The sequence below is a fragment of the Petromyzon marinus genome, chromosome 43 (genome assembly GCF_048934315.1).
Source record: "Petromyzon marinus isolate PM22_M1 ecotype Great Lakes invasive population chromosome 43, UKy_Petmar_22M1.pri1.0, whole genome shotgun sequence".
Lineage (NCBI taxonomy): Eukaryota > Metazoa > Chordata > Hyperoartia > Petromyzontiformes > Petromyzontidae > Petromyzon > Petromyzon marinus.
The window spans coordinates 120445-145778 of NC_133709.1; the positions used below are offsets into that span (position 1 = coordinate 120445).

Below are 25334 nucleotides of genomic sequence, written 5' to 3' on the forward strand. Positions count from 1 at the left end.
TCACCACTACCGACTCTGAAGGGCTGTACACGGGACATGAGCACCGATGCCTGGACGCTCAACTGGGCAGGAAGCTGCCTTGGCAGCGTGGCTCTCCACCACCGTGAGGCGAGCGCGGGGCCCACCAGAAGCAGACGTTGGCGTCGTTGTTGCCCTCGGTGAAGACAATGGCCGTGCGCCAGGTGAACTGCTTGCGCGCGTCCGTGTGCGCCCACAGGCGCGTGAGCATCGTCGAAATCTTGATGGCCGGGACGAGTGTGCGGCTTAGGATGGCGCTGTAGGTGGTGGACAGTCCGAAGCTGCCTGCCGCGATCACGGGCCGGTTGAACACGCTCTGGGACCTGGCGCAGACAGCCGCACGCGTCCAGGTCACGGGCACATTTTAAATACATAAAATACATACATATGCGAACTTGACTTAAAGCTTTCGTGACTGCAGGAATTAATATTCTTTGGGTTTTTCGGTAAAGTCAGGTAGATAGGTTCAAAGAAAATAAGAAAAAACTACTAGAAAATAACAAAAACTACGACGTTTTGATCACAACACAAGCGTTCGTCATCAGGAAGAGGGGGTTCCTGATGACGAACGCTTGTGTTGTGATCGAAACGTCATAGCTTTTGTTATTTTCTTTGAACCTATCTACGTGACTCTACCGAAAGACCCAAATAATATGTCAGCTTATTTACCCAGGAGAGCCTCACTAAGTCTGTTGGATGGCCAACATCACGTCCGGCTGCCTTTGTCTCCCCAGTGCTGATGTTTTACACACTATACCAGGTACTCGTTTAAAGCAGAGTCCCCCTTAGGGAGGCCCAGGAATTATTCAAATATTAGGCCTCGCAGGTCGCAGCTACCTCTGCAGCGCCAGACTGCAGGCGGCATTGCGTGGCCACCGCCAAGACGGAGACCGCTTGCCACGTGTGGCACGGCCAACGTCTGGACGCGACGGCTCCTACAAAGGGGACACAAATTCCTTTCACCGCCGTCACGACGACAGATGTTCCCAAGTGAGAGCGCAGCCTCGGCTTCATTTTTGCTGCGGTGGTACCTGCACCCACTTTAGTTAAACGCAGCTCGCTCACCTTGGCGGTGAATATCACAGTTATGGTAGCCCCCCACTAAACAGCTCTACCCCCCCCCCCAACCACAAAGGAGCTGGAGCTGGGCCTCGTTCACACAGAGCCGGTGGGCTCTACACACAGTCCAGCACAGTGACAGCTACAACCCAGCCACAAACAGCACTACCACTCCCTTTCTCTCGACACGCACCTGAGAAGGGAGTAGGAGGAGTACTGGCAGGACGGGCCCACGATCACGCATCCCAGCTGATCGTTGGCCTGCGGTGAGGAGCACACAGACAGCGCTGCTGAGTAAGTGTGGAGGGGGGCTGCACCGTTTACAAATGTCACCCCGCCGCACACACAAATTATTGTGCGACCCCAGCCCAGCAGAGCCAAGTCTGATCTCCTCTACCTGGACTAGTTTCCCAAATCCGGTCGTTGGTCGAGGAAAGGCTCTAGGATATACAGTGTATACAGCATGATATGCAGCATAACAGACTGCTAGGCTTTCAGATTATGGGGCGATGGTTGCTGTGTGATCCTAATTGAGTAATGTGCAGGTGATTTTTCAGAATTGGGATGTTTGGCCAATACCACTTGTACGTATGTATGTTCTTATCTTAATGAGATTAATATAGCGCCAATACCAAGGTGTTTAACAGCAATTTTAAAATTGAACATAGCATGACAATTTGAAATAAAGAATTGTTATTGTATGTGGAGTAGTTTTGATGCAGCAAAGCAAGATGGATTGATAAAGAGTGGTCGTAGTTGGGGGCGACAGAAAGCTGGGGGCTGAAAGGTAATCAGCCAACATTGCATTGGGAAAACAAAGGGGGGCAGTGAGGGGCTGGAGCCAGGAGGGAGAAGGGGGCCACCGCGTTCAAGTCCCCCGCTCCGCCGATGACGTCCGCAACGTCCGTGTAGTGCAGCAGCGGAGTTCCGGCCTGACCTTAATAGCACTCAACCAGAAAGCCTCCAGTTCATTCACTGGCAAATGCGCAAGGCCCTGCGATTCACGCGTGAAGTCAGATCCTCATAAACATCCAGAGGGCATGGTGCGTGCCAGTGATCGCTGGAGCAGCAACACAGATGCAGAGTCCCGTGATCCCATGAACTGCCTTGGGCACAATCACAATTTTTAATTGTGTATCCATCTAGCTCAAGCCTCCCATATATAATGTGACTTCTCTGTGGGAGGCCACTCCCACTGATTCCCTCCACTCTCACCACTGCCCCCGGTGAAAATGGACGCTGCTCCTCCGTGCAACTCACTGTTCGCTCCTTCCTCCTCTCATCACCCTCTCATCCCCGACATCTCGTCCCAGTCATTCTTTCTCCTCCTCGACTTCCTGCCTGGCACTCCTCCTTCTCTTTTTCTGATGCTCATCTTGAGACATGCCCTCTCTGTCCATCTTGGGGACTTCCATCCCGGTCTCCCTTCTCTCTCCCGTTCCTGGCTCTTTTTCCATCCATTACATCCTCGTCTTATTCGGGTACAACGTTTTAATATTGGTCATGCAGGGCCCTCTTTAAAGAGCTTGAAATTTAGGGGCAGCCATGAGAAATGTCTTGCACCATCTCTGCTTCCTGCCTTGCAGTGATTGAGGCGGCCTCGCCAGACGCGTGCATGGGGACCGTGACTCTGCCATGTGATGCCGCGGCGCTGTGAGTGCGTGTCGGGCCTCGAGGCGTCCTCCTCACCTTGAGCGCCTTGACCAGCTCCCTGGCCTCGCAGTCCGTGTCCTCGCAGCTCGAGGCTTTGCTCTCCAGCCACTCAGAGCTGTAGCAGTCAAACGTTGCGTTGAGCCTCACGCCCGTGCCTGGCGTGAAACGACACCGCGCGTGAGAACTCTTTCTGCTACGTATATCTATGTACGTTGAGCTTATTTCGCACCGTATGTAGCCAACCATGCTAATTGGAGGTGCAACAGCTGGGACACTGAGGTCATAAACCGCCTCGTGTGCAGGTTAGCATCGCTGCACACTTTCAAATCCAACGCACTTTGTATCTCACCACGAGTGGGAAACAACTTCGTGAGATGGCGATCAGTATTCAGTGCGATCAGTGAGAAAATGAGCACAGGGGTGGTGCCCACCTCCCATTTAAATCCCTGAGCTATCAGTGGAAATTCCTCGTTCTTGTTGACTTCCCCATGAAATTTAGCTAATTTTATAACAATGCCTTTAATACAGGAAATACTCACAGAGAATCAACACAATATTTTAGCGAGAAGGGTTTATATCGGGAGATTCCAGGAATGCGTGTTTGGTGTATGGGAGGAAACCTATGAAAACGAATAGGGCACCACTCGAAAGTCCACACTTGCAGATGTAATAACCCATTACGTTTCTGCCACCTGGTCTTTTTAGGGAATCATATCTGCTTAATTGTTTTTCTGTGACGTGGATCAGATACGTGGCCTAGTTTCCTTGTAACCAGTGTTGTCTGCGTGCTTTGTTGACCAGTTGGCTTAAATTCCTTGTGAATGACCCAAACTCCTGGGATTACATTGCTTCAAACATGTCTTTGCTTACTCTCCCGTCTGCATCACAGTTTGATGCGAGATGAATATTCTGGATGAACACGTCACTTGCTGGACGCATGGCCTGGTCTAATTATGCACGAAGTGCAGTGATCACCCGGACTTGATGTTCCTATCGCTTCATTAAACCGTGAACGGGTTTCATGTGCCGATTCTCATTACTGGAAATTAAATGTTGTTTATTCTGGAATGCAGTTATTTTTGCTCTGATTTATATTTGGTTTGTTGTTATGCATAATGTATTATTTGTTGTGCTTCTATTATTTTAAGACTCATCCCAGTCTCTTGAGTTCTTGCCTGAGTAAACAAATATACTTGAATGCTGACGCGTTTGCCGTCACCGAGTTGTTTCCCTCTCGTGGTGAGACATCGGATTTGAAAGCGTGCAGTGGGCCAGGTCTTGGGGTTGGCAGCGACGTTGACCCGCACGCGAGGCGGTTTATGGCCTAATTGCCCCTGCTGTTGCCAGTAGCGCGCCTATTACGAGCTGTTTACACGAGCCATAGTGCGGGGGCTACTGCTCGGGGGGTAATGTCGCGCAGTTTATTTGTATCCAGGCGCACGACGTGAATAGCTGCGTGAAACTCCAAGGTTAACATCGATTCGTGCAGTTACTATGTAAATGCGAATGGTGCTATGCAGGCTAAATAAAACGCGACGATTAGTCAAAGCACCCGAGGTAGGGGAATGACTCGTTTGAGCCATTACGGTTCCTGACCCACACGTGGTTGATTGGTACCAACCACGGTGTCCAATGCTCACAACGTGTTCCTCGCAGCGTGTTATCTCACGATCATGAATATGTGATTGCAGGGCGGCCCTGGGAGCCTCGCAGAAGCAAAGTATCGTAGCTCGAGTAAAATAGGGGCGCAGTGGCGCTTGCGAGCGAGACGTTGTGGTGTAGAAGATGCACGCAATATGAGCACAAGCAGGAAGCGCGTCTATAAAGCAGTGAGGGTATATTTCAGCCTTACGGCGGTGGACACGGCCCGTGATGGGCACTGCAGCAATTGCCACCCCATATGGTACCGACCACGTGAACAAGCGCGAGGTCATGCGGGCGTTTGGAGGCTAAGCGAACCCCGAACCTTCCCAGCCCCAGACACAACATCGGGCGGACATGACCCAGCACTGTGCATCGCACTGCTCTCCCACTGCTGGGTGGGACAGACATCGCCGTCTCGCGCGCGTGCCAGGCGGGGCGGGCAGCAGCTGCGACAGGGAGCTTTGCCGCAGGAGGGGTCATCTCAGAGTGAGTGGCAGGACACTCGGACCCGTGTGACGCGGGCGCTCCGGTCGCATCTCCACAAAGCCGAATCGCGCTCGAGTTATACTCCAGTCCGGGGACTGAGTGACACTCGGGGTCCCTTCTCCGGCGCACGCACCTACACACTGGTGTGTATGTCTTTGTGCTGCCCCCAGGTGTGCCTCACCGTGATCTCACCTGCTAACAGTTTCGTGTTCACGTCATCCATGGCGAGCTCGATGGCGGGACGAACGGTGTTCATCGACCACGCGGTGTTGTTATCCACGATGAGAATGACGTTCATCGTATAGACGGCGGGCGTCCTTCCGTCTACCCCGGCGTGCATCCACTCCAGCATCACCCACCCCAGCGTCACCCACGCCAGTGTCGCCAGTGCCGCGGCGCCCATTACCTGCGCGCTCCGTTCCCGCGGCGCGCCCCTCGCGTGTGTGGCCCTAGGGGGGCGGCACGGGATGGGCCCGCCGGATGGGGCTGTGTTGTCACGGTCCCAGTTAATGAGTAACCAAGCAAAGAACGACTGCAGATGGCGCGGAGGTGCTCGCCTTGGGAGATGAGATAACCGCGCCGAGGGCAAAGTGCTGCCGCAGGAGGGTTCCGCACGAGCCCCCCCCCCCCCCCCTTTCTCTAGGGGGGGCGCCGGCTTATAAAGTTGCGGTCACGTGGAGACTCCGCCACACCGCCACCCACGAGGTCACGTGGGTTTATTTTATTCCATTGAATGTTTGTGTTTTCAATTAATTTTGTAACATGGTTGTTTTTGCGCTGATTTTTATTTGCTTCATTGTTGTACTTTGTATATTACTGCTATCATCGTTTGCAAATGAGCCTGAACTTGGTATCTTGAGTTCCCACCTCATTACACAAAATCAGCTTGGACTTCACGCTGGACACGCGGATGGAGTTCCCATCTGTTACGTGCGCTCCTCTCCCAGCCCCACAACCTCATGGAAGGGGGCAAGCAGTCACTCCGCCTGTCACGAGTCCCGCATCAACGTCGTCGTTGAGAATGTAAACGACACAGAGACCAAGCAGGTGATCCGCCTCCTCCACACAGCTGTCCCTACGCAATATTTTCCAAGCATCCCTTAGGCCACAAGATCTTCTGGGAGTGCACAATATCAGAAGTATTGGTTCAACACAAGAACACTCTGTACCGGTTTCAACGTTCAGTGTCTCATCAGCAAAGTCATGGTTTTTTTAACCAATGATATTGAACCAATAAAAGTGATCTAGTGATGCTGGCAGTGGTGCACATACATCAAACTCAACACGGTCGTCAATAACACTGCTTTTTTCATGGCTAATATAATCAGAACATGTTGACTCTGAGCATGTGTGGCAACTTGGCACAGAAATAAGCAGAGGGCATGGTTCTGCAACTGGCGGCTTGTGGGCCAGGTGCTCTCGGAGTGGCCCACAGATCTCAGGATAAATAAGAGATATGGCTCGAAGGGCCATTGCCCAAAACGTCGCCTATTATATCGTTTTCCTTTTAAGACCCCAGTGTTATTGACGAATGTGGTAAAAGTAATCATGAGGGGCGGTGTGGAAAGTAACAATACAAATGTAATAATTGTTTTTTTACCCTTTTATCTGGCAACAAAACTGACACCTTTTTTACAAGGAGTCATGTTTACATTGACCACAATACCTGCGGTCGGAACGCAAACAAAAAACAACTCTGATAATGTATGCACTAGGAATAGGTTGTACCCTTTTAACTGGCACAAAAACTGACACCTTTATTCAAGGCATCATGTTTGCAATAACCACAACACAAGCAGTCAAAATGCAAACAAAAAGACAACTCTGATAATAATATGCACTGTCCTTGAATTTGATTGGTCCACACCCGAGACAGCTTTTCTTAGAGCCTAGTCTCCATTGGTGTTGGACCAGAAGACGCCAAAAAGCGTACAACTCAAAAACAGCGCACTATCAGAGTATTGAGGGCTCGGGGTGAGCATTTACATTATGAGACCTCCTTTGCCAGAAACGCGGATTTCTCTAAGACACGACGCACACCGTAAATCGATGGTGCGGAGGGCTCGGGGGGCCCGCTGTAAATGCTCCATGCGGGATTAACCGCCCACACCCTTTACCACAAACCCTCAGCACGGATGTACTCGGCTCAGCTCCCGCAGCGGCGCGCGGGTCTCGTCAGAGCGCGCGCGGTTCGAGTCGGCACTTACTCCACGCACTCTCCTTTTCTCTGTATCTTTGTGCGCCACTGCGCCGCACTTGGGCCATGGTGCTAAATAGACACGGGGCCGATAGGGATCCGACGCTGCAGCGCAAGCTGGTACAGGATTCATATTATTTGGTCCTTTCGGTAAAGTCACGTAGATTGAAAAAAATATAAAAGTAAATAAAATAAAAACTGCGACGTTTCGATCACAACACAAGTGATCGTCTTTTTTCCTCCTGAAGACAATCGCTTGTGTTGTGATCGAAACGTAGTTTTTATTTTATTTACTTTTATTTATTTTTATCTACGTGACTTTACCGAAGGAACCAAAGAATATGAATTCCTGCAGTCACGAAAGTTTTAAGTCAAAATTTGGTACAGGATTATAAGGAGGCCAAGCGATCACGGCACGGGACAGATCCTGCTTTTTACACTGGCCGGAGGACCCAATCGCCGCGTGTGCGCATGGTTGAATAGCGCCACCAGCTGCTAAGGAAGTGCCCGTACATTGAACCACTGCGCGACTTGGGGTCATGGATCTGCTTGTGTTTGGCCTTGTGGCGGATGTATAATCTGAAGGAAAACGTAAAGGTGCGACCCTGCAAGTGCTCCCTCACGCCACTGCTGGCGGAAGGAGCTCCTTTAGAGCGAACTCTGGAGTGTATGTAGTGTACTCTCCCACACTGTGAGCAGACGTGTTGGAAGCAGTGTGCGTACCCACAATTTACCCCACCACACTCGACTTGCCGATCATAAACGAATAGTGCTGCACCTAATTACTGCTGTTTGGACAGAAGTGGTGGGTATGATTTTAGAAAACTGCCTCGTTGTTTCAACTGCCGTGCCAGGAGATGGAATCGGATCGGCGACCTCTGGATTGCAAGTCCATTGCGGCATCTCCTTGGATCTGCAGTAATGCACTGTGAGCTGTGCAATCTGTGACTGTGTCGATTGCATGGACGTGTCCGAGTCTGCAATAATCACGAAGGCAATCGGGTGCATTCATTGACAGCGTCACGATCGATTTTAATCGAAGAGTCGTTCCATTCCTGTAAGCTGCAGGGTGACGTGCTGTGTCAGAGTTCGGCCGCGTTCACCGGGGACACCGGCTCGAACGAACGTCCGTCCAGTGCCAGGGTTTGAACCCAGCACTCTCCCTTCCCTGGGCTTTACAACAGCCAAGCGGCCAGAGCTCGGCTCGCCACCGTCTCCACAGCGAAAACCCGGCCTAATTTCTCAGTTGGCCGAGGTGTATCGACACTGCCGTGCAATCTCCTGCCAGAGTTCAACACGGTCACCAGAACCAGGTCTCGGTACAAATCTATCCGTGCCACCCGACCGCAACAGACGCTGATTGAGGACTGGTGGCGACCTTAGAAACAATGGTGGCCCAAACAAACGTGATTCTACACTTCCATTCCCATACAATGCACGACCAAGCACGAGCTAGGCTCATGAGGTGGCTGTGTGATTTCCAGGAGAAGATGAACATCAGAGAGCCAGGACAAGAGTGAGGCAAGTCATAGGTTTTATACAAAATACCATTCCACCCTCCCTCCTTACACGCACAACGCACGCCACCTGCTAACACGCGCATCCTGATTGTTCGCTGTGATTGATATAGTTTTGCAATTCTATATCGAACAGACAGGGTCCTTGCCTCTAAACATCTGGCAGTTCACCAGCATTGGTTCAAGCAAAGCCTGACTCTGTTGATGAGACACTGCATGTCGAAACCGGTCCAGAGTTCTTGCTTGTTGTAAACCAGAGCTGCTGAAATGATGCACTCCCAGAAGACCGTGTATGGTTGATGAGGTGTGTACAAAATATACTTTTATTTATGTGCAGAGACACAGATATGTGGAGGTGAATCCCCGCATATTTACGGCTGGAGCGAGAGTCACGCGTAGTGCGTTCTGCTGAACACAGCCTGCGTCCCTCACGGTGGAGTGGCTGCCACTCGCCATGAGAGTTGGCCACGTCGCAGCAATCGGACGCGGCACGTGGCGACTGGAGAGTGGGACACGAGGCGAAGGCACATGGGCACAGGCACCATCACTACGGTGGGGGGGGCATGATGATTACGGGGTTGGGGGGAGGGCATGGCGATTACGGGGGACGAAGTGGGGAGGGGGCAAGATGAGTACACGTTGTAAAAGCTACAGAGCTGGGGGTCTTACAATTAAACATCTATGCTACGTTACCAAAACCCGACGAGCAAATAACATTCCAGACAATTTTCTGACTATTATAAAATTCCCCCGTGATTTTTAAATCTGATTCCCAGGGTGAGAGTGGCGTTCCTATGTGTGGGCCCCGAGGGCCGTGTGGGCCGTGTGGGCCCCGAGGATCGGGAGGAGGAGCTGCCGTGCGGAGGGGGGGCGCCGTGCCCTGCGACCGTGCTGGGCGAGGGGGTGGGGACCATCACTTCTTGCGCAGGATGCAGTAGAGGACGCCGCTGATGAGCGTGAGCGGGAACGCGATCCAGGCGAGGATGAAGCAGTAGCCGTACCCGCCGTTGCTGTTGTAGTTGAACTGCGCCGCATACATAGAGGCGGCCACCATCACGCACAGACCTGCGAGCGGCGCGGAGAGCAGGGAGTGGTTAGCGAGGTGAATTGCACGCTCGTTAGCGATACGGTGCAGTGACGTGTAATGCAGGGCAGCGTTTCAGGGCTATGTGCGGTGTGGTTTCATGCAGTGCAGTTACTCACAGGCGAGCAGCTGGAAAGCCCCCGTGAAGTGGAACATGCCACCCTTCTCGAGGCGGAAGAGCTGCGCCGTGAAGATGATGAGTGACGCAGAGCAGAAGATCACGGACAGGATCATGAATGCCTGCACGGCCTGTATCCAGTCTGCGGTGGGGACAAACATCACTGTTATCTCATGCTGTGGGTTGTATCTCGCGCTACATTGAACTGGGACCCATATCTAATGGCGAGGATCTTTGCCCAGTATTGGTTCAAGTGAGCCGGAGTCTGCTGATGAGACACTAAATGTTGAAACCGATCCAGAGTTTTGTTTGCATTGAACCAATGCTACTGATAAGAGTGACTCCAAGACGGTCGTTTAGCTGATGGGATATGTAAAAAAAACTTTTATTTTTTTATGCGAAAGGACAGATATGGGAAGGAGGTGAAGTGTCTTCTTGTTTATTTTGTCACAAACATCGGCATCTTCATGCATACAGAGAGACGCAGAGACACATACAGAGATAAAGATCCCTCATACAGCCCCAATAGACTGTTGGGGCAACGGCTGCTAGCGAGTAGCACACAGACACACACCCTCTCACACCGCACACAAGATCACTCCTGCCACCGATCCCAGCACACGCGTTACCCATGGCAGTGCTCTCGTGCGTCTGAGACCAAGCCATCGCCTGAGGATCACTAGAAATCAGTGGGGCATCTATAAATGGATCGCCCAGTATCACAAATCTACATTTACAGTACTCACCGATAAACATTTACACACACTTTACGTCCTGTCAGCAAGGGCATTTCCCGAAATGTCACCTATTAGATGTTTCCTTGGAAGACCACACATATACTAAATGCCTCTGTGGATATGTAAACTTTGACTTTAACACAGCTATTTCTGTCACAAGCTAATCCCTCAGTTTTTTCAATGCTAAATTCTCCTGCTTTGATATGTGAACTCCTTTTTCAAGGCTCGCCACGCCTCTCACCGAGCTTAAAAGACGCTGCGAATCTTAGCAGCGTTAATTGAAGCTCTGTCATCCCGACAGTTCTGTTCTTTCACCTGAAGAAGGCTGCTTGTGTTGTGGCCGAAACGTCGTGAGAATTTTATTGTCTTATATTATTTTATTCTCATTCTACGTGACTTTACCGAAAGAACCAAATAAGAAAGAACCAAAGAAGACCACACAGTGTTATTATTTACACAGAATGTGTTAATGTTTTTGTAATTTCAGTCCGGGATCTCGTGGTGTCATTACGTGTCGGTATCTCTGCGAGCGATGGCCACAGCAGGGGCTCTTGCTCAGGGCAGTGGCATCCCTGGGCAAAGTTTGACGATCGCTCAAGGCATATGTGCCCCAGGGGGGCAATGGAGATCACGCGCACCGGGGAAGGAACGCCTCGGCCAAGGGGCCTGATTCTAGCCTCTAACCGCCACAAGGGGGCAGCGCGAGCCTTGGCTGTGAGCCCATTACCATAGTTTGAACGGATAAAATCGTGGGAGGATTTGGTATTGGCGTCAATACCAAAAGGCGAGAATCACGCCTTTTGGTATTGATGTTCCACAGGCGCAGTCTACCGTCGTGTCGCAGGAGGGGCGATGCTGCTTTGTACAATCACAATTGAGTGGTTTTATTTTTTAAATTGGCAAATTTGGACCATAACGCAATCACACATCGCCTACTCCTTTTGAATGACGTAATGTGATCTTTAAGGTCCGCTGTGAGTGAATCGTACTAAACACCCATCGCAGTCATAACCAGGGAGAGTTGCACGATTCGAACCAAAAATCTCTGCAACAAACGGCGAACCCAAGAGGCCTCCAGTAAGGTGGTTAGGCGCGGCCCTGGTGGGTCAAGGGGGCCTCCAGGCCCGCGGTGGGCTTCAGGCCCATGTAGACTGACCCTCGCTGAGAGCGTGAGTCACCTGAGAGAGGAACATTGTGCCCGTTCGATTCGCAGGTCCATTGGGTTCCAACGTAGGTGCACTTCTTCCACAGGTCCACACTCTGGCTCGTGACGTTCACAACATTGTTGTACCACCAGGCCTGCATGCCGCACCACGACACACCACGTCAGCCATACCACTCCAGTCACACCACATGCCACCGCGAGTGACACGCAGGTGTTAGCAGCAAAGTCAGGACCGTCACCCGGTGCAGAGATCTCGTCACGAGCGACCACGATGAACGTGGAAAGATTTCAACAGCCCCACCCCCCACCCAGCGTGAACCCGCACAGCACGCGGAACCCCCACTCTGTTACTCAGCTCCCATGCACCCTCACTGTGTTACTCAGCTCCCGTGCACTTCCACTGTGTTACTCAGCTCCCGTGCACCCCACTGTGTTACTCAGCTCCCGTGCACCCTCACTGTGTTACTCAGCTCCCGTGCACCCTCACTGTGTTACTCAGCTCCCGTGCACTTCCACTGTGTTACTCAGCTCCCGTGCACTTACACTGTGTTACTCAGCTCCCGTGCACCCCCACTGTGTTACTCAGCTCCCGTGCACTTCCACTGTGTTACTCAGCTCCCGTGCACTTCCACTGTGTTACTCAGCTCCCGTGCACTTACACTGTGTTACTCAGCTCCCGTGCACCCTCACTGTGTTACTCAGCTCCCGTGCACTTCCACTGTGTTACCCAGCTCCCGTGCACTTTCACTGTGTTACTCAGCTCCCGTGCACCCCACTGTGTTACTCAGCTCCCGTGCACCCTCACTGTGTTACTCAGCTCCCGTGCACCCTCACTGTGTTACTCAGCTCCCGTGCACTTCCACTGTGTTACTCAGCTCCCGTGCACCCTCACTGTGTTACTCAGCTCCCGTGCACCTCCACTGTGTTACTCAGCTCCCGTGCACCCTCACTGTGTTACTCAGCTCCCGTGCACCCTCACTGTGTTACTCAGCTCCCGTGCACTTCCACTGTGTTACTCAGCTCCCGTGCACCCCACTGTGTTACTCAGTTCCCGTGCACCCCCACTGTGTTACTCAGCTCCCGTGCACCCTCACTGTGTTACTCAGCTCCCGTGCACTTACACTGTGTTACTCAGCTCCCGTGCACTTGCACTGTGTTACTCAGCTCCCGTGCACCCTCACTGTGTTACTCAGCTCCCGTGCACTTCCACTGTGTTACTCAGCTCCCGTGCACCCTCACTGTGTTACTCAGCTCCCGTGCACCCTCACTGTGTTACTCAGCTCCCGTGCACCCTCACTGTGTTACTCAGCTCCCGTGCACTTCCACTGTGTTACTCAGCTCCCGTGCACTTCCACTGTGTTACTCAGCTCCCGTGCACCCTCACTGTGTTACTCAGGTCCCGTGCACCGTCACTGTGTTACTCAGCTCCCGTGCACTTCCACTGTGTTACTCAGCTCCCCTGCACTTCCACTGTGTTACTCAGCTCCCGTGCACCCCACTGTGTTACTCAGCTCCCGTGCACCCCCACTGTGTTACTCAGCTCCCGTGCACCCTCACTGTGTTACTCAGCTCCCGTGCACTTCCACTGTGTTACTCAGCTCCCTTGCACTTCCACTGTTACTCAGCTCCCGTGTGCCCCACTGTGTTACTCAGCTCCCGTGCACTTCCACTGTGTTACTCAGCTCCCGTGAACTTCCACTGTGTTACTCAGCTCCCGTGCACCCTCACTGTGTTACTCAGCTCCCGTGCACCCTCACTGTGTTACTCAGCTCCCGTGCACCCTCACTGTGTTACTCAGCTCCCGTGCACCCTTACTGTGTTACTCAGCTCCCGTGCACTTCCACTGTGTTACTCAGCTACCGTGCAGCCTCACTGTGTTACTCAGCTCCCGTGCACCCTCACTGTGTTACTCAGCTCCCGTGCACCCCCACTGTGTTACTCAGCTCCCGTGCACCCTTACTGTGTTACTCAGCTCCCGTGCACTTCCACTGTGTTACTCATCTACCGTGCAGCCTCACTGTGTTACTCAGCTCCCGTGCACCCTCACTGTGTTACTCAGCTCCCGTGCACTTGCACTGTGTTACTCAGCTCCCGTGCACCCTCACTGTGTTACTCAGCTCCCGTGCACTTCCACTGTGTTACTCAGCTCCCGTGCAGCCTCACTGTGTTACTCAGCTCCCGTGCACCCTCACTGTGTTACTCAGCTCCCGTGCACCCCCACTGTGTTACTCAGCTCCCGTGCACCCTCACTGTGTTACTCAGCTCCCGTGCACTTGCACTGTGTTACTCAGCTCCCGTGCACCCTCACTGTGTTACTCAGCTCCCGTGCACTTCCACTGTGTTACTCAGCTCCCGTGCAGCCTCACTGTGTTACTCAGCTCCCGTGCACTTCCACTTTTTTACTCAGCTCCCGTGCACCCTCACTGTGTTACTCAGCTCGCGTGCACCCCTGATAGTGCAGTGATCACCCTGACTCCAGGTTGATGTTCCTGTCGCTTCATTTCACTGTGCATGGGTTTCAAGTTATTTGTCCAAGCCGGCTCTCTTTACTGGAAAATGCATGGAATCTTCGTTCTGTTTGTGCACTTTTCAATTTATTTTGTAATGTAGTTGTCTCTGCTGATGTTGCTATTTGTTATTTTATGCTCCGAGTGCTATTCGCGTCATTGCTGTACTATGTTTGTATGTTTTTGCTGTTATGACGTTGAGCCGGGTTGACTACTCTTGCGATGGAGCCTCACTGGTCACTTGAGTTCTCGCCTCGTTATGCGAATGGTGAAACGCCGGACTGCGGAACCACTCACGTTGTCTATGGTGGCGATGAAGAGCAGGACCAGCGCCGCCACATGGATGATGGCGATGGCGAGCAGGAGGATCTTCATGGTGCAGAGGTAACACTCCCTGGATGATACGCGGCGCACGTGCAACCATCATCATCATCACAACAATCATCATAACCATCATTACTTCCACGGCGGGAAGACTCGGTATCATCGTCTGTGTCCCAAATAAATCCAGTCCTTTGTAACTCACACTGGAGTTAAGCCCAGCCCAAGACCGCTAAACTCTTACCAGATATAAACACAGGGACTCAAGAGACACAGGGACTCAGGGACACAGACAGAGACACAGTGGTACAGGGACACAGGGACATAGAGACACAGGGACATAGAGACACAGGGACTCAAGAGACAGGGACACGGAGACACAGGAGCACAGAGACAGAGGGATTCCGACACACAGGCAAACAGGTATACAGAGACACAGGGATATACAGACATGGGCCGATCTCCCCTGACATGCTTCTCGACCCCGTGGATACCTCTACGCGATCCCCTCTCAGCCGTTATGAGTCGCCCCCGCGTGATCTATCTCTGGCGGGCGCGGTGCGGGTTGCCTGGGCTTGGGACGCGGTGTTGTTTTGGTGAAAGCAGTGGGCAGGGGGTGACGGAGTGGTTTGGGATGCGCCGTGAAACTGAGTGGTGGGGGCGGAGGAGCTGCGCGGCGCCCCGCTCTGCGCGACGCCCGCTCCCCGTTTCGTAGTTCGTGGCTGGGATCTGCAAATCCCTCCCGCGGTAGGGTTCGGGGAAGGGTGGCTTTAGGGGTAGGTTTAGGGCTAAGGCGTGGCTGTAGGGGTTGGTTTAGGGGTAGGTTTAGTGGGGTGTGGTTTTAGGGATAGGTTTAGGGGTAGGGCGTGGTTTTAGGGGTAGGGTGTGGTTTTAGGGTTAAGTTTAAGGGTAGGGCGTGGTTTTCGGGGTAGGCTATGGTTTAAGTTAAGTTTAAGGGTAGGTTGTAGCTTTAGGGGTAGGGTGTGGTTTTAGGGTTAAGTTTAAGAGTAGGGTGTGGTTCTAGGGGTAGGCTATGGTTTAAGAGTTACGTTTAAGGGTAGGTTGTGGCTTTAGGGGTAGGGTGTGGTTTTAGGGGTAATGTTGGTTGAGGGGTTTGTTAGGGGCAGTAGTATAGGGGTAGTTTATGGGTAGCACTGGATTCACGCAAAGGGCGGGACCCCGTCTCTAGAATGTTTATGAGCCCCGGGGCTTCGCGATTATAGAGTCCAGAGCCAAGCCACGCACAGAAACCGACTCGGAGAGAGCAACTCAGAAGTAGCGACTCAGATAGAGCGGCCCAGAGAGAGCGACGCAGAATGAGCCAGAGAGAGCGACTCAGAGAGTGACTCGTGGGGGACATAGAGAGAGAACCCCGTAATTCCCCAAGAAAACTCCTCAACCGCGCCACCCAGATGTCCGCACCTCCTATTAGCACAGTTGGCTACGTGCGGTGCGAAAGAAGTTCAACATACATACAGTGAGGAGATACGGGGGGAGATACTGGGAAACAGCAGGGGACACGGGGAGACAGCGAGACGCACGGGGAGACAGCAGGAGCCACGGGAGGAGACGGGGAAACGGCGGGAGAGACTGTGATGAAGAGCAGCAAGCGAGTACGCGACCCCACCCCACGCCCACCCTGAGACAGAGACGCGACCGCTGCAGCCTCACCTCTTCAACTCTTCACTTCACCTCTTCGCTTCACTTCCAACACGGGCAGCGGTGGCAGGAGGAGCTGAGCTCCGCATGCGGAGCCGGGTTATATGCGCCCACCCTACCCCCTCCCTCCCATCGTCCCCACTGGCCCCTCCTCACACAGCCGACGACTCTCCCCCACTCACAGGCCCCTCTCTTCGGACACCCAGAGCTCCTCTAGCTCACAGCGGCGACGGGAGAGTGAGGGGAGTGAGTGAGGGAATAATGGGTGTGTGTGGGGAGAGTGAGGAGGGGAGGGAAGAGTGTGTGTGTGAGGAGGGCCAGGACAGTGTGTAGGGAGTGTGCGGAGAGTGAGGGAATAATGGGTGTGTGGGGAGAGTGTGTGTGGGGAGAGTGAGGGGAGAGTGTGTGTATGGGGAGAGTGAGGGGAGAGTGTGTGTGTGGGGAGAGTGAGGAGGGGAGGGAAGAGTGTGTGTGTGGGTGGAGGGCCAGGACAGTGTGTAGGGAGTGTGGGGAGAGTGAGGGGAGAGTGTGTGTATGGGGAGAGTGAGGGGAGAGTGTGTGTATGGGGAGAGTGAGGGGAGAGTGTGTGTGTGGGGAGAGTGAAGGGAGAGTGTGTGTGTGGGGAGAGTGGGGGGAGAGTGTGTGTGGGGAGAGTGTGTGTGTGGGGAGAGTGTGTGTGTGGGGAGAGTGTGTGTTGGGAGAGTGAAGGGAGAGTGTGTGTGTGAGGAGAGTGAGGGGAGAGTGTGTGTATGGGGAGAGTGAGGGGAGAGTGTGTGTGTGTGTGGGGAGAGTGAGGGGAGAGTGTGTGTGTGGGGAGAGTGAGGGATGAAGGTGGAGGAAGCGAGGCTGGATTTATTTTACCGCAACATCACGAAGCGAGTATACAATGGCGATGCGCCATCCTTGCCACATCTGTCCTTCCAAATAGAGAATACATCAATATTGTACACATCTCATCAGTCACCCGGCCTTCGAGGAGTGCATAATTTAAGCAGCATTGGGCTAATAAAACAAAACTCTGGAAACCGGTTTTGATAGTCAATGTCTCATCAGCAGTCAAGATATACTTGAAGCAATGACTGCTGACGAGACACAGGTTGCTCGGATTGAACCAATTCTGCTTTTGAAAAAATCCCTGTCAGAAGTCCGTGTGGCTGATGGGACGTGTAGAGAAATTCTAATTGTCCGCGTGTTTATTTGGCTTCTGGTCACGAGTGTCGGGGGGGGGGGGTTCTCGCTACGCGTCAGGCTGGGCGGCCCAACACACCTCGCTTCTATGGGCCCTTAAACATCTTCGGGTGGGGGGGATGGATGCCCCCAACCGAGGCCTTTGCCCCCTCCTTCCCTCCCTATCGATGACAGCTGAGACTACACCCCCCCCCCTTTGAATCAATCATAGCGCTCGAGCAGGGGGTCCGCCGAGGGCCCTCTCTTTACAGGGCCCTCTCTTTACAGAGGGGGCCCTCGGCTGTCGGGAGAATGCCCGCTCGTAGTGATACCCGCTGTGTAATCACAACGACCATGATTTGTTTTCGATAGAGCGCCCTACATCGCATCTCAGCTCAGAACATTTCAAAGGGCAGCTGTTCCGTGTGCCACCAGATGACTTCGGTACCTGGTCTGCAAGCCGACGTGAGTCTGCCGTTAGGGGGGCGATGAATGCTAAGGTTGCTGCTGTTGCTACTGCGTGTGATCCATCCCGATTGAGTGATTTGCAAGGAATTATCGAATTTGGCCAAACTTATAGTGGAATTGGTACAAACGAAGCGAGCAGCGGCGGCTGTTGATGGCTCGAGTTTCTCAGTGGGGCGGTGCCGGCACCGCATCAGCGGGCGGAGGGGCGTGAGGGTGGCTGGCGCCTTGCCCTGAGCTCTGGTGTGGGGAGTGTGATGGGAGAGTGTGAAGGCAGCGTGGTTATAGTTTATGGAGCCGAGTGGAGTGTGAGGGTACAATTTAGGAGTTTGAGGGAACAGTGTGAGTCGAGAGTGAGGAGATAGTGTGAGGGGAGAGCGTGGTGCAGGGATAGAGTTACAGGGCGTGGTGCTCCTGTGCTCGTGATGGCGTTAGGCGGGAAGCCACCGCCTCCGCGCGCCCGTGACTCACGGCGCCGTCACGGGGCCTGCACCACGCCTAGCGATGGCGGCTGTTGTTCCAAACGAGAGCGGGGAGAGACGGAGTGAGAGGCGGGGGTGCGGAGAGGAAATCCCCCCCCCTCTCTCCTACGCACCACGACTCCGAGCTGCGTGAAGTCATCCCACGGAATCACCTTCACATGACCATCATTACCATCATATCACCATAATCACATCACCATCATATTACCCTCACATCACATAGACACCTTCGGGCACAAAATGTTTCATATCTAAAATCACATCACCCTCAAATCATCATAATATCATCACATCATCCCCCGCATCATCACGTCACCCTCACTTTATCGTCATTACATCGATAGCAGTCACGCCGAGGAGTCATTGATGGGTGCGGTTCTCGGCGCCACTCCCACAGATAACCGCACTCACTCGTCCTCTCTCACCCGGTGGGCAGAGGAGTTGGGCACATGGGGCACATGAGGTAAACACATGGGCAACGGGAGGTAGGCACATGGAGCACAGGAGGTGGACACATGGGGCACAGGAGGTGGACACATGGGGCACATGAGGTAAACACATGGGCAACAGGAGGTGGGCACATGGAGCACAGGAGGTGGACACATGGGGCACAGGAGAAATAGCTTGAAGGTGATAAATGGACGCGTGTGTAAACAGACAGGGACACGTGTCAAATACAACTGTGATACAGCACCATCACATCATCACATTACCGTGTTGGCAGAGCCGTCACTAAGGGATCTCATCCTGTTGTGGGGGATGGGGGGGCTGTGTTACTGAGGATGGGGTGAGGCAGGCGGCCGGTTTGGCTCAGTCACCGCGGCCGCGTGTCCGGTCGGGCGGGGCTGAGGGATCGAAGGGAGTCAACTTTGGACTCACTGCGCTCGTCCGTAAACGGTCGTGACTTACCGCCCCATTATATTTTCGATGTGTAACACACTTTTTGTGGCCCACGTCATTGCATTTTCTCTCGGGTTTGTTTGTAGGCGTGCCCGGGTAAATAGCCTCTCCGTTATGTTCACGCGCCGCGGTGTTTTTATGCATATTAAACAGTCTGAGTTAATTTGATACTGGGGGCGGGTCTGTGGAGGAGGAATGCTGTCGTTGTTGTGGAATGTTACGCCACACACTGGCCTTAAGTGGGGCGCGCGGCGCGAGGCACGCGGGATGAGTCCGCGCGTGTAACCACGTGGCGGGGTGGGTGTACGCGCGTCGTGTAGCGCGTGTAACCGCGTGAAAGGGACATACGGGCCATACCTGTCAACCTATACGGTTTACCCGTATTCTTGTACAGGGAAATTGCGTTTTCAGGTCCATACGACTTACAGCCATAAATGACGTAACGCGATTTTGGACGATTTTTGACCCCCCCCCCTCGTCACACGGCGTCATAAAAAGTCAGACCCCCCCCTCAAATATGACGTCACAAAGCTCTGCACTCTGATGTTGTAGGAGAAAACATTTATTAAAAAGTCTAATTAAGTAGAACGTGTTGTCGATATTTATTTAAAGTTGCGCATTTTTATGTGACGTCACATTTCTCAAACCCCCCCCCCCCCGTCACACATCGTCACAAATACTCTTTCGTTCTCTCGGTAATGTCACGTAGGTTTAAAATAAATTAAATCACGACGTTTCGGGCGCAACACAAGCGCTTGTGTTGCGCCCGAAACAAGCACTTGTGTTGCGCCCGAAACGTCGTGATTTAATTTATTCTATTTTATGCCTACTACGTGACTTTACCGAAAGAACCAAAAAGTATGGATCCCTGCAGTCATGAAAATTTAAAATATTGATCGTCACAAATGTCTGACCCCCCCCCCCACCCAGGTGCGTGACGTAATTTATGGACGGCCCCCAATACGTGCAAAAAACACGCTTTGTCCATTTGTCTGTGTTTCTCCCTTGTGATGGGACTTTTTAGGATGAACGTTGAGATTAGGGCACGGGGTGACCAATAAGGTCTGAATTGGTTTGTAAAAAGGTAGGCACTGATAAGGGGATGAGAGATATGAAGTTCGCGACCATTCTTTATGGAGCCGAGCGCGGCTTCTGTATCTCTAGTCACGACTCCTGTATCCGGGACCGGGCGCTCACGACTGAGTTGGGGATTCAGGAGCGGTTCTCGTGGCAGCCACACCGAGACAGTGGCTCTTAGACATGAGCGACCAATACAATGTGAGGGGGGGGGCGCCCCCCGGGGTGGTTATGATTGCTGCGGGCGATGTCGGCAGTGAGTGTGATTGACGGGGTAATGGCGCAGCTGTGAAGAGGCTGGGCTGGGCGCGGCGTGTGACCGCCCAGGAATCCCTCGTCTCAAGCCTTGAAGGTCAATTGCAAAATCATCGACATCGTCGCTGGGTTGGATGAGAGCAATGAGACAATCCTCAGGGCGGGGTTGTTTAGCGTGGGGTGAGGTCAGGCGGATTGCCTCACTGATCATGACTGGCTTCGGCGAGGCCAGTGACGCAGTGATGCAGCAGAAGAAGCCGTGTGACTCCCTCGCGCTATAAACATCGGACAGTTAAGCAGCATAATTCAGGCAAGCCTGACTTTGCTGATGAGCCATTGAAGGTCGAAACCGGTCCAATTTTACTTGAGCCGAGTCAGTTATGCTGAAGTTATTCACTCCCAAAAGGGCGTGTGATTGATGGGATGTGTAAATATATTATATGGAAATTTGGGAAGGAGGTATGTTGCCTGTTTATTTTGTTATCTAATATCTGAGAACGCGCCTGCGTGTGTACGGGGAAGGTGTCACGTCCGACACGAGCCAGGGTTTGTAACGGGGAGAGACGCGAGGCAGATGGAGGCAAAGGGCGTGCTCAGGGGCAGAGTTAGCGTAGAGGTGTGGGGCAGGGTCAGGGTAAGGATAGGCAAAGAGTTAAGATAAGTTAGGGGGAAGGGTTTCCACAACACGTGTCCACCCACCGATGTCCCAGTGTCGCCCTCCGACTGTCCCATATCTTTAGAACTGCTTTTTGTGTTTAGTTGTCATTCCCCTGCACGTCAGATTAGTACGGTTGGCTACGTACGGTGCCAAAGAAGTTCAACATACGTACATACATTTCCCCGTGTCTCCGTGCCGCCTTGTCTCAGGTCCCGTGTCCTCTCTCTGGCGTCAATGCGCGCTGTGACGCCTCTTCTGCCTCATTCCCCGCTCTGGTAGCGGCTGCTGCTGCCAGGAGCTCCTAGCAAAACAGATTCTCGAGCAGACACCAACCACGGCCTCTACATAAACACCTTGCCGCTTCCGTGACAACGACCCCCCACACCACCCGATTCTGCCTTCAACCCTGCCCCCATCCAGGCCTACAAGTAAACGCCAAACGCTCATCCACACCATCCACCCAGCCAGTCCACGCCATTCTATAACACCGAACTATGGTTGCTAAGATCGGGTTGTTTTTTTTGTTCCTGACTTTAGGAACCGATCATCGATTTTGAAAACGGTTACCGATGTGAACGCTACACCAGAGCGGCTGCCCCTCCCCCCCTCAATCTACCACGCGCAGCCGTCCCCGTCGATTCCCGTCAGAGGTGATGCTGAGCAGTGGAGGCGATTGGATCGGAATGCGGCCGCGGGGTTTGGGATGAGCAGTGGAATCGGTTAGCGGACTGCGCAGCGTACGAGCAGAGGCACGGGGTCACACACAAATATCGGAATGCCCATAGGGCATTCCGATATCTGTGTATGGGGCCGCCGAATACCAATATAGTAATACGCGCTGCCTTTCTGTAAGTCCACATTTAATACTAATTTCTTAAAAACTTTTTGGTGATTAATTTGTCCTGCCTCCGCACCTCCGATTTGCACGGTTGGCTGTGTACGGTGCGAAAGAAGTTCAACATACAGTCTGCACATATAGATTTGCTCGCGAGCACCTCAGAAAGTCGACACGGCGCACGAAGGTGGTGTGACTAAACCCAGTCTGGCCGCCTCTGTCTCTCCAGTGCTGATTACACACCGCACCAGGTACTCATTTAAGGCTGAGTTGACTTAAGGAAGGCACAGGGCCGGTTAATAAATCGAACGCAGACAGCCGGGCTCGTAGCGTAGTGCGCTAAAACCACTGCGCCCCGCTCCCCGTGCACGAAGACACGCGCACAACAACCGCTACCGACACAACAGAAGTGGCGGTGATGTCACTCCGGCGCTGGTGCCAGACTAGGTGCACTCTAACGCTTCGTGATGCGCACACATACACTATGTACGTAGTGGCTGAACCCCGGGGGGGGGCTCTCTCCCCCCTCCCCCACCCACATGTGCTTCCCATATGCGCCCCTCCCCCACCCCGCCCCCTACCCCCCACTCCCGTGCCGAGCGGAAACCAGCGCCACCCTCCGCCTCCCACCCACCCCGTGCCACGGAGCCAAGAGGGGGGTGGGAGGCTGCGATGGGATTACGGAGGGAGGAAAGGGGTAGAGGGTGAGGGGAGTGGGGACGAAGGGGGAGAGAGGGGATAACGGGAGACGGTGATGGGAGACAGGGTGAGAGGAGAAAGGGGTGAGGGGGGAGATCGAGCGAGGATAGATAAGCTCACGGGAGAAGGTGGTGGGAGAGAAGGTTAGGGTAGAGGGAGGATGAGGGGAGAGAGCGCCAGGGGAGAGCGTGTCTGGTGGAGCACCCGCGCAGTATGGGTTTGTGATGACGAGGGTTCTGGAATGCCGGTGCTGGTAGTGGGGTCCCCCCTGCCGACGCACAATGGAAGGTGGCTGCCGCTTGTTGCAGAGATTCGAATTCGGTAGGACGCCCAAGTTAATCATAGCAATGTACGCCATTTTTTCACTCACAGTGGACCTTGAAGATCCCCCAGCGTCATTCACAAAACAGTCGGCCATTGTGTGCCGGCGTTAAGATTCAAAAATGTTTAACTACACCGCAAATGACTAAATTGAGATGACCCATAGCAGCAATCACCGCCCCTGAATGGCAGACGAATGCTCACTCCTGAGCCACATAGTCCCGCGCACTGTGGTGCCTTTCGGATGTTTGAGATGCGATGTCAGGCGCTCAGAGCGTCATGTAGGTGAGTGGGTGGGTGAGTGTGTGAGTGAAAAGTGAGAAGTGTTCTCCAATTCACCGATGAGTGAGAAGTGTTCTCTAACTTACCAATGAGGATGCTGAAACAATCATAACTGGAGCGTTGACGGTTCTACGCCACATGGCAATTTAATTTATTTGGCTGTTTCGGGTGGTCGAGGGTCTTAAAGACAAAAATATAGCCAGATCAATACGAGGCCTAACCGAATGTTTTCAATCATTATTACAATACTCGCACAGCCTGCGCATAATGCGTGGGATACACGGTTGTGGAGTATGACGTCAGGACACACAAAGTCGGGTCAACGGTGTGAGATGCGGGTGACATCATTGCGCAGATGTACGTGGTGGCGTCACCACCACGCACTCGCCCGCCCGCGCCGCCAGCCAGACAGCCAGCAAAACTTTTATTCGAATACGGTCTCTGATTATTCTCTAGTATGTGAGTTCCTCGCCTGCGCCCAGTGAAGTCGAGGCCTCTCTCTGTCTCTGGATTCCACCGACAAGAAGCAGCAGAACGCACTCACTCGGCTCGTTCCAATTTAAACGTGTTCCATGTAAAACGAGAGAAACAGACAATCTACCCCCTTATCTGTCTCTGCACATAAAATACATATATTTCTACATCCCATCAGCCATACGACCTTCTGGGAATGCATATTTTCCGCAGCACTGGTGAACTTTCCACAATGACGCCGGTGAATATTCTTTGCTGTGTATTGCAGAGTTTGGCGTAGAACTACGTCTCGTTTCTAACAGAGAAAGGGCCCTTGCCAACAAACATTTGTCAGTTCATCAGCATTACTGCAAGCAAGTCTGACCCTGCTGATAAGATACTGAATGTTGAAATCGGTCCAGAGTTGTAATTGTGATCACACTCCTAGAAGACAGTGTGGCTGAAAGGTTGTGTAAACATATTTTATTCTTTACGTGGGAATGAGACGGCGTGTGTGATACTCGGTATTGTTTCGTGGATTGGTTTGCTGACTAAATTATGGTTTCCCGCTGGGATTCGCTTCCCCGTGGCGGCCAATGCTGTAGCCGTGGTGTCAGGGCATGGGCGCCGATATGAGGCCTGCCTCCTGTGCAGCCCAAGCTCACATACACCCATCACACTCACTCACTACTCTCTCACAAAGACAAACGCACTCTCACTGCCGTTTCCCCTCTGCGGAGACCCCGCAGTTCAGAGATTGGAGACGTGAGCGTGGCGATTCCTGTGTGTGTGTGGTGAGGAGTGCCGGTTCGCGCGTGTGGTGCAGTGAGGAGTGCAGTATTATCGTATTTTATAAGACTATGCATTCATATGGAACTCGCGTATACGCCTCAGCAATTCTCGGCGCCTTGCATCGCATCTCAAACATTGGAAGGGTTCCCTAGTGGCAGCTGTCCCTGTGCGGTTACTCGGGACCTGGCCTGCCAGTAGGGGGCGACGGTCATCTCGAACATTCGAGCCGCAGTCATTGGACGAGATCGAGAGCGGCTAAGATCGAGTCCAAACTCATGGCCTGCGTCCTCCTTCCACGCGAGTTGCTGACGAGTCGTAGACCCCGCCCGCGTGTCGCACGCCGATTCCAGTGATCGCCAAGGAACCACCTCACACGACCGTGAATCACTCCGCGGGCGAGTTCATGGGTGTGCAGAGGCAGTGGAGGAGGCGGGTGTGGCTGAGGGGCGGGAGGAGGGTGAGGGGTGGATGTGCGGCTGAGGATTCGGGTGGGGGTGGGTGAGCAGAGCGGCTGGGGTGAGCAGAGGCGGTGAGTGAGTGGGTGAGTGTTGTGACCTGTAGTGTGGCGGATGAATACAGTGTGGATGAGACTAAACGGTGAGTGTGGTGAGGGAAGAGTGTAATTGAGGGGTGGCTTGAAGGGTGTGGCAGTGAGAAGAGGGTGTTGGCGGTGTGCGTCGAGTCTGCGATGCTTAAGGGAGCCGTGTGACTGAGGGGAGTTTTGTGGATGAGTGTGTGGGTGAGTTTTAGTGTGTGGGTGAGTGTGTGGGTGAGTTTTAGTGT

The 25334-nt window shown here is 53.1% G+C and overlaps 2 protein-coding genes across 2 annotated transcripts in view; both read right to left on the reverse strand.

Annotated features, from left to right (window-relative positions):
- LOC116951346 (guanylyl cyclase C-like) overlaps positions 1 to 5503 on the reverse strand; it is a 45274-nt gene extending 39771 nt beyond the window's left edge. Inside the window, exons 1-4 of the mRNA XM_076073662.1 lie at positions 5053 to 5503; positions 2767 to 2885; positions 1271 to 1338; positions 126 to 341 (exon numbers count right to left, since the gene is read on the reverse strand). Coding sequence (XP_075929777.1) covers positions 126 to 341; positions 1271 to 1338; positions 2767 to 2885; positions 5053 to 5263 — 614 coding nt within the window. The 5' untranslated portion in view covers positions 5264 to 5503. The remainder of the gene's footprint in view (positions 1 to 125; positions 342 to 1270; positions 1339 to 2766; positions 2886 to 5052) is intronic.
- A 3071-nt stretch (positions 5504 to 8574) lies between these two features.
- On the reverse strand, positions 8575 to 16303 carry LOC116951443 (peripheral myelin protein 22-like). The gene is made up of 5 exons (XM_032970060.2): positions 16178 to 16303; positions 14483 to 14579; positions 11692 to 11812; positions 9778 to 9918; positions 8575 to 9639 (listed from the first exon to the last, which is right to left on the reverse strand). Exons 2-5 carry the CDS (start codon positions 14558 to 14560, stop codon positions 9488 to 9490), a joined length of 492 nt encoding a protein of 163 aa, XP_032825951.1. The 5' UTR covers positions 14561 to 14579; positions 16178 to 16303; the 3' UTR covers positions 8575 to 9487.
- Between the last annotated feature and the right edge of the window lie 9031 nt (positions 16304 to 25334).

Coding starts and splice junctions, on each gene's coding strand:
- LOC116951443 (XM_032970060.2), bottom strand. CDS start 14,560: ATGAAGATCCTCCTGCTCGCCATCGCCATCATCCATGTGGCGGCGCTG. Junction 11,813..14,482: donor TCATCGCCACCATAGACAAC/GTGAGTGGTTCC, acceptor TGCGGCATGCAG/GCCTGGTGGTACAACAATGT. Junction 9,919..11,691: donor GCACAATGTTCCTCTCTCAG/GTGACTCACGCT, acceptor TCCCCACCGCAG/ACTGGATACAGGCCGTGCAG.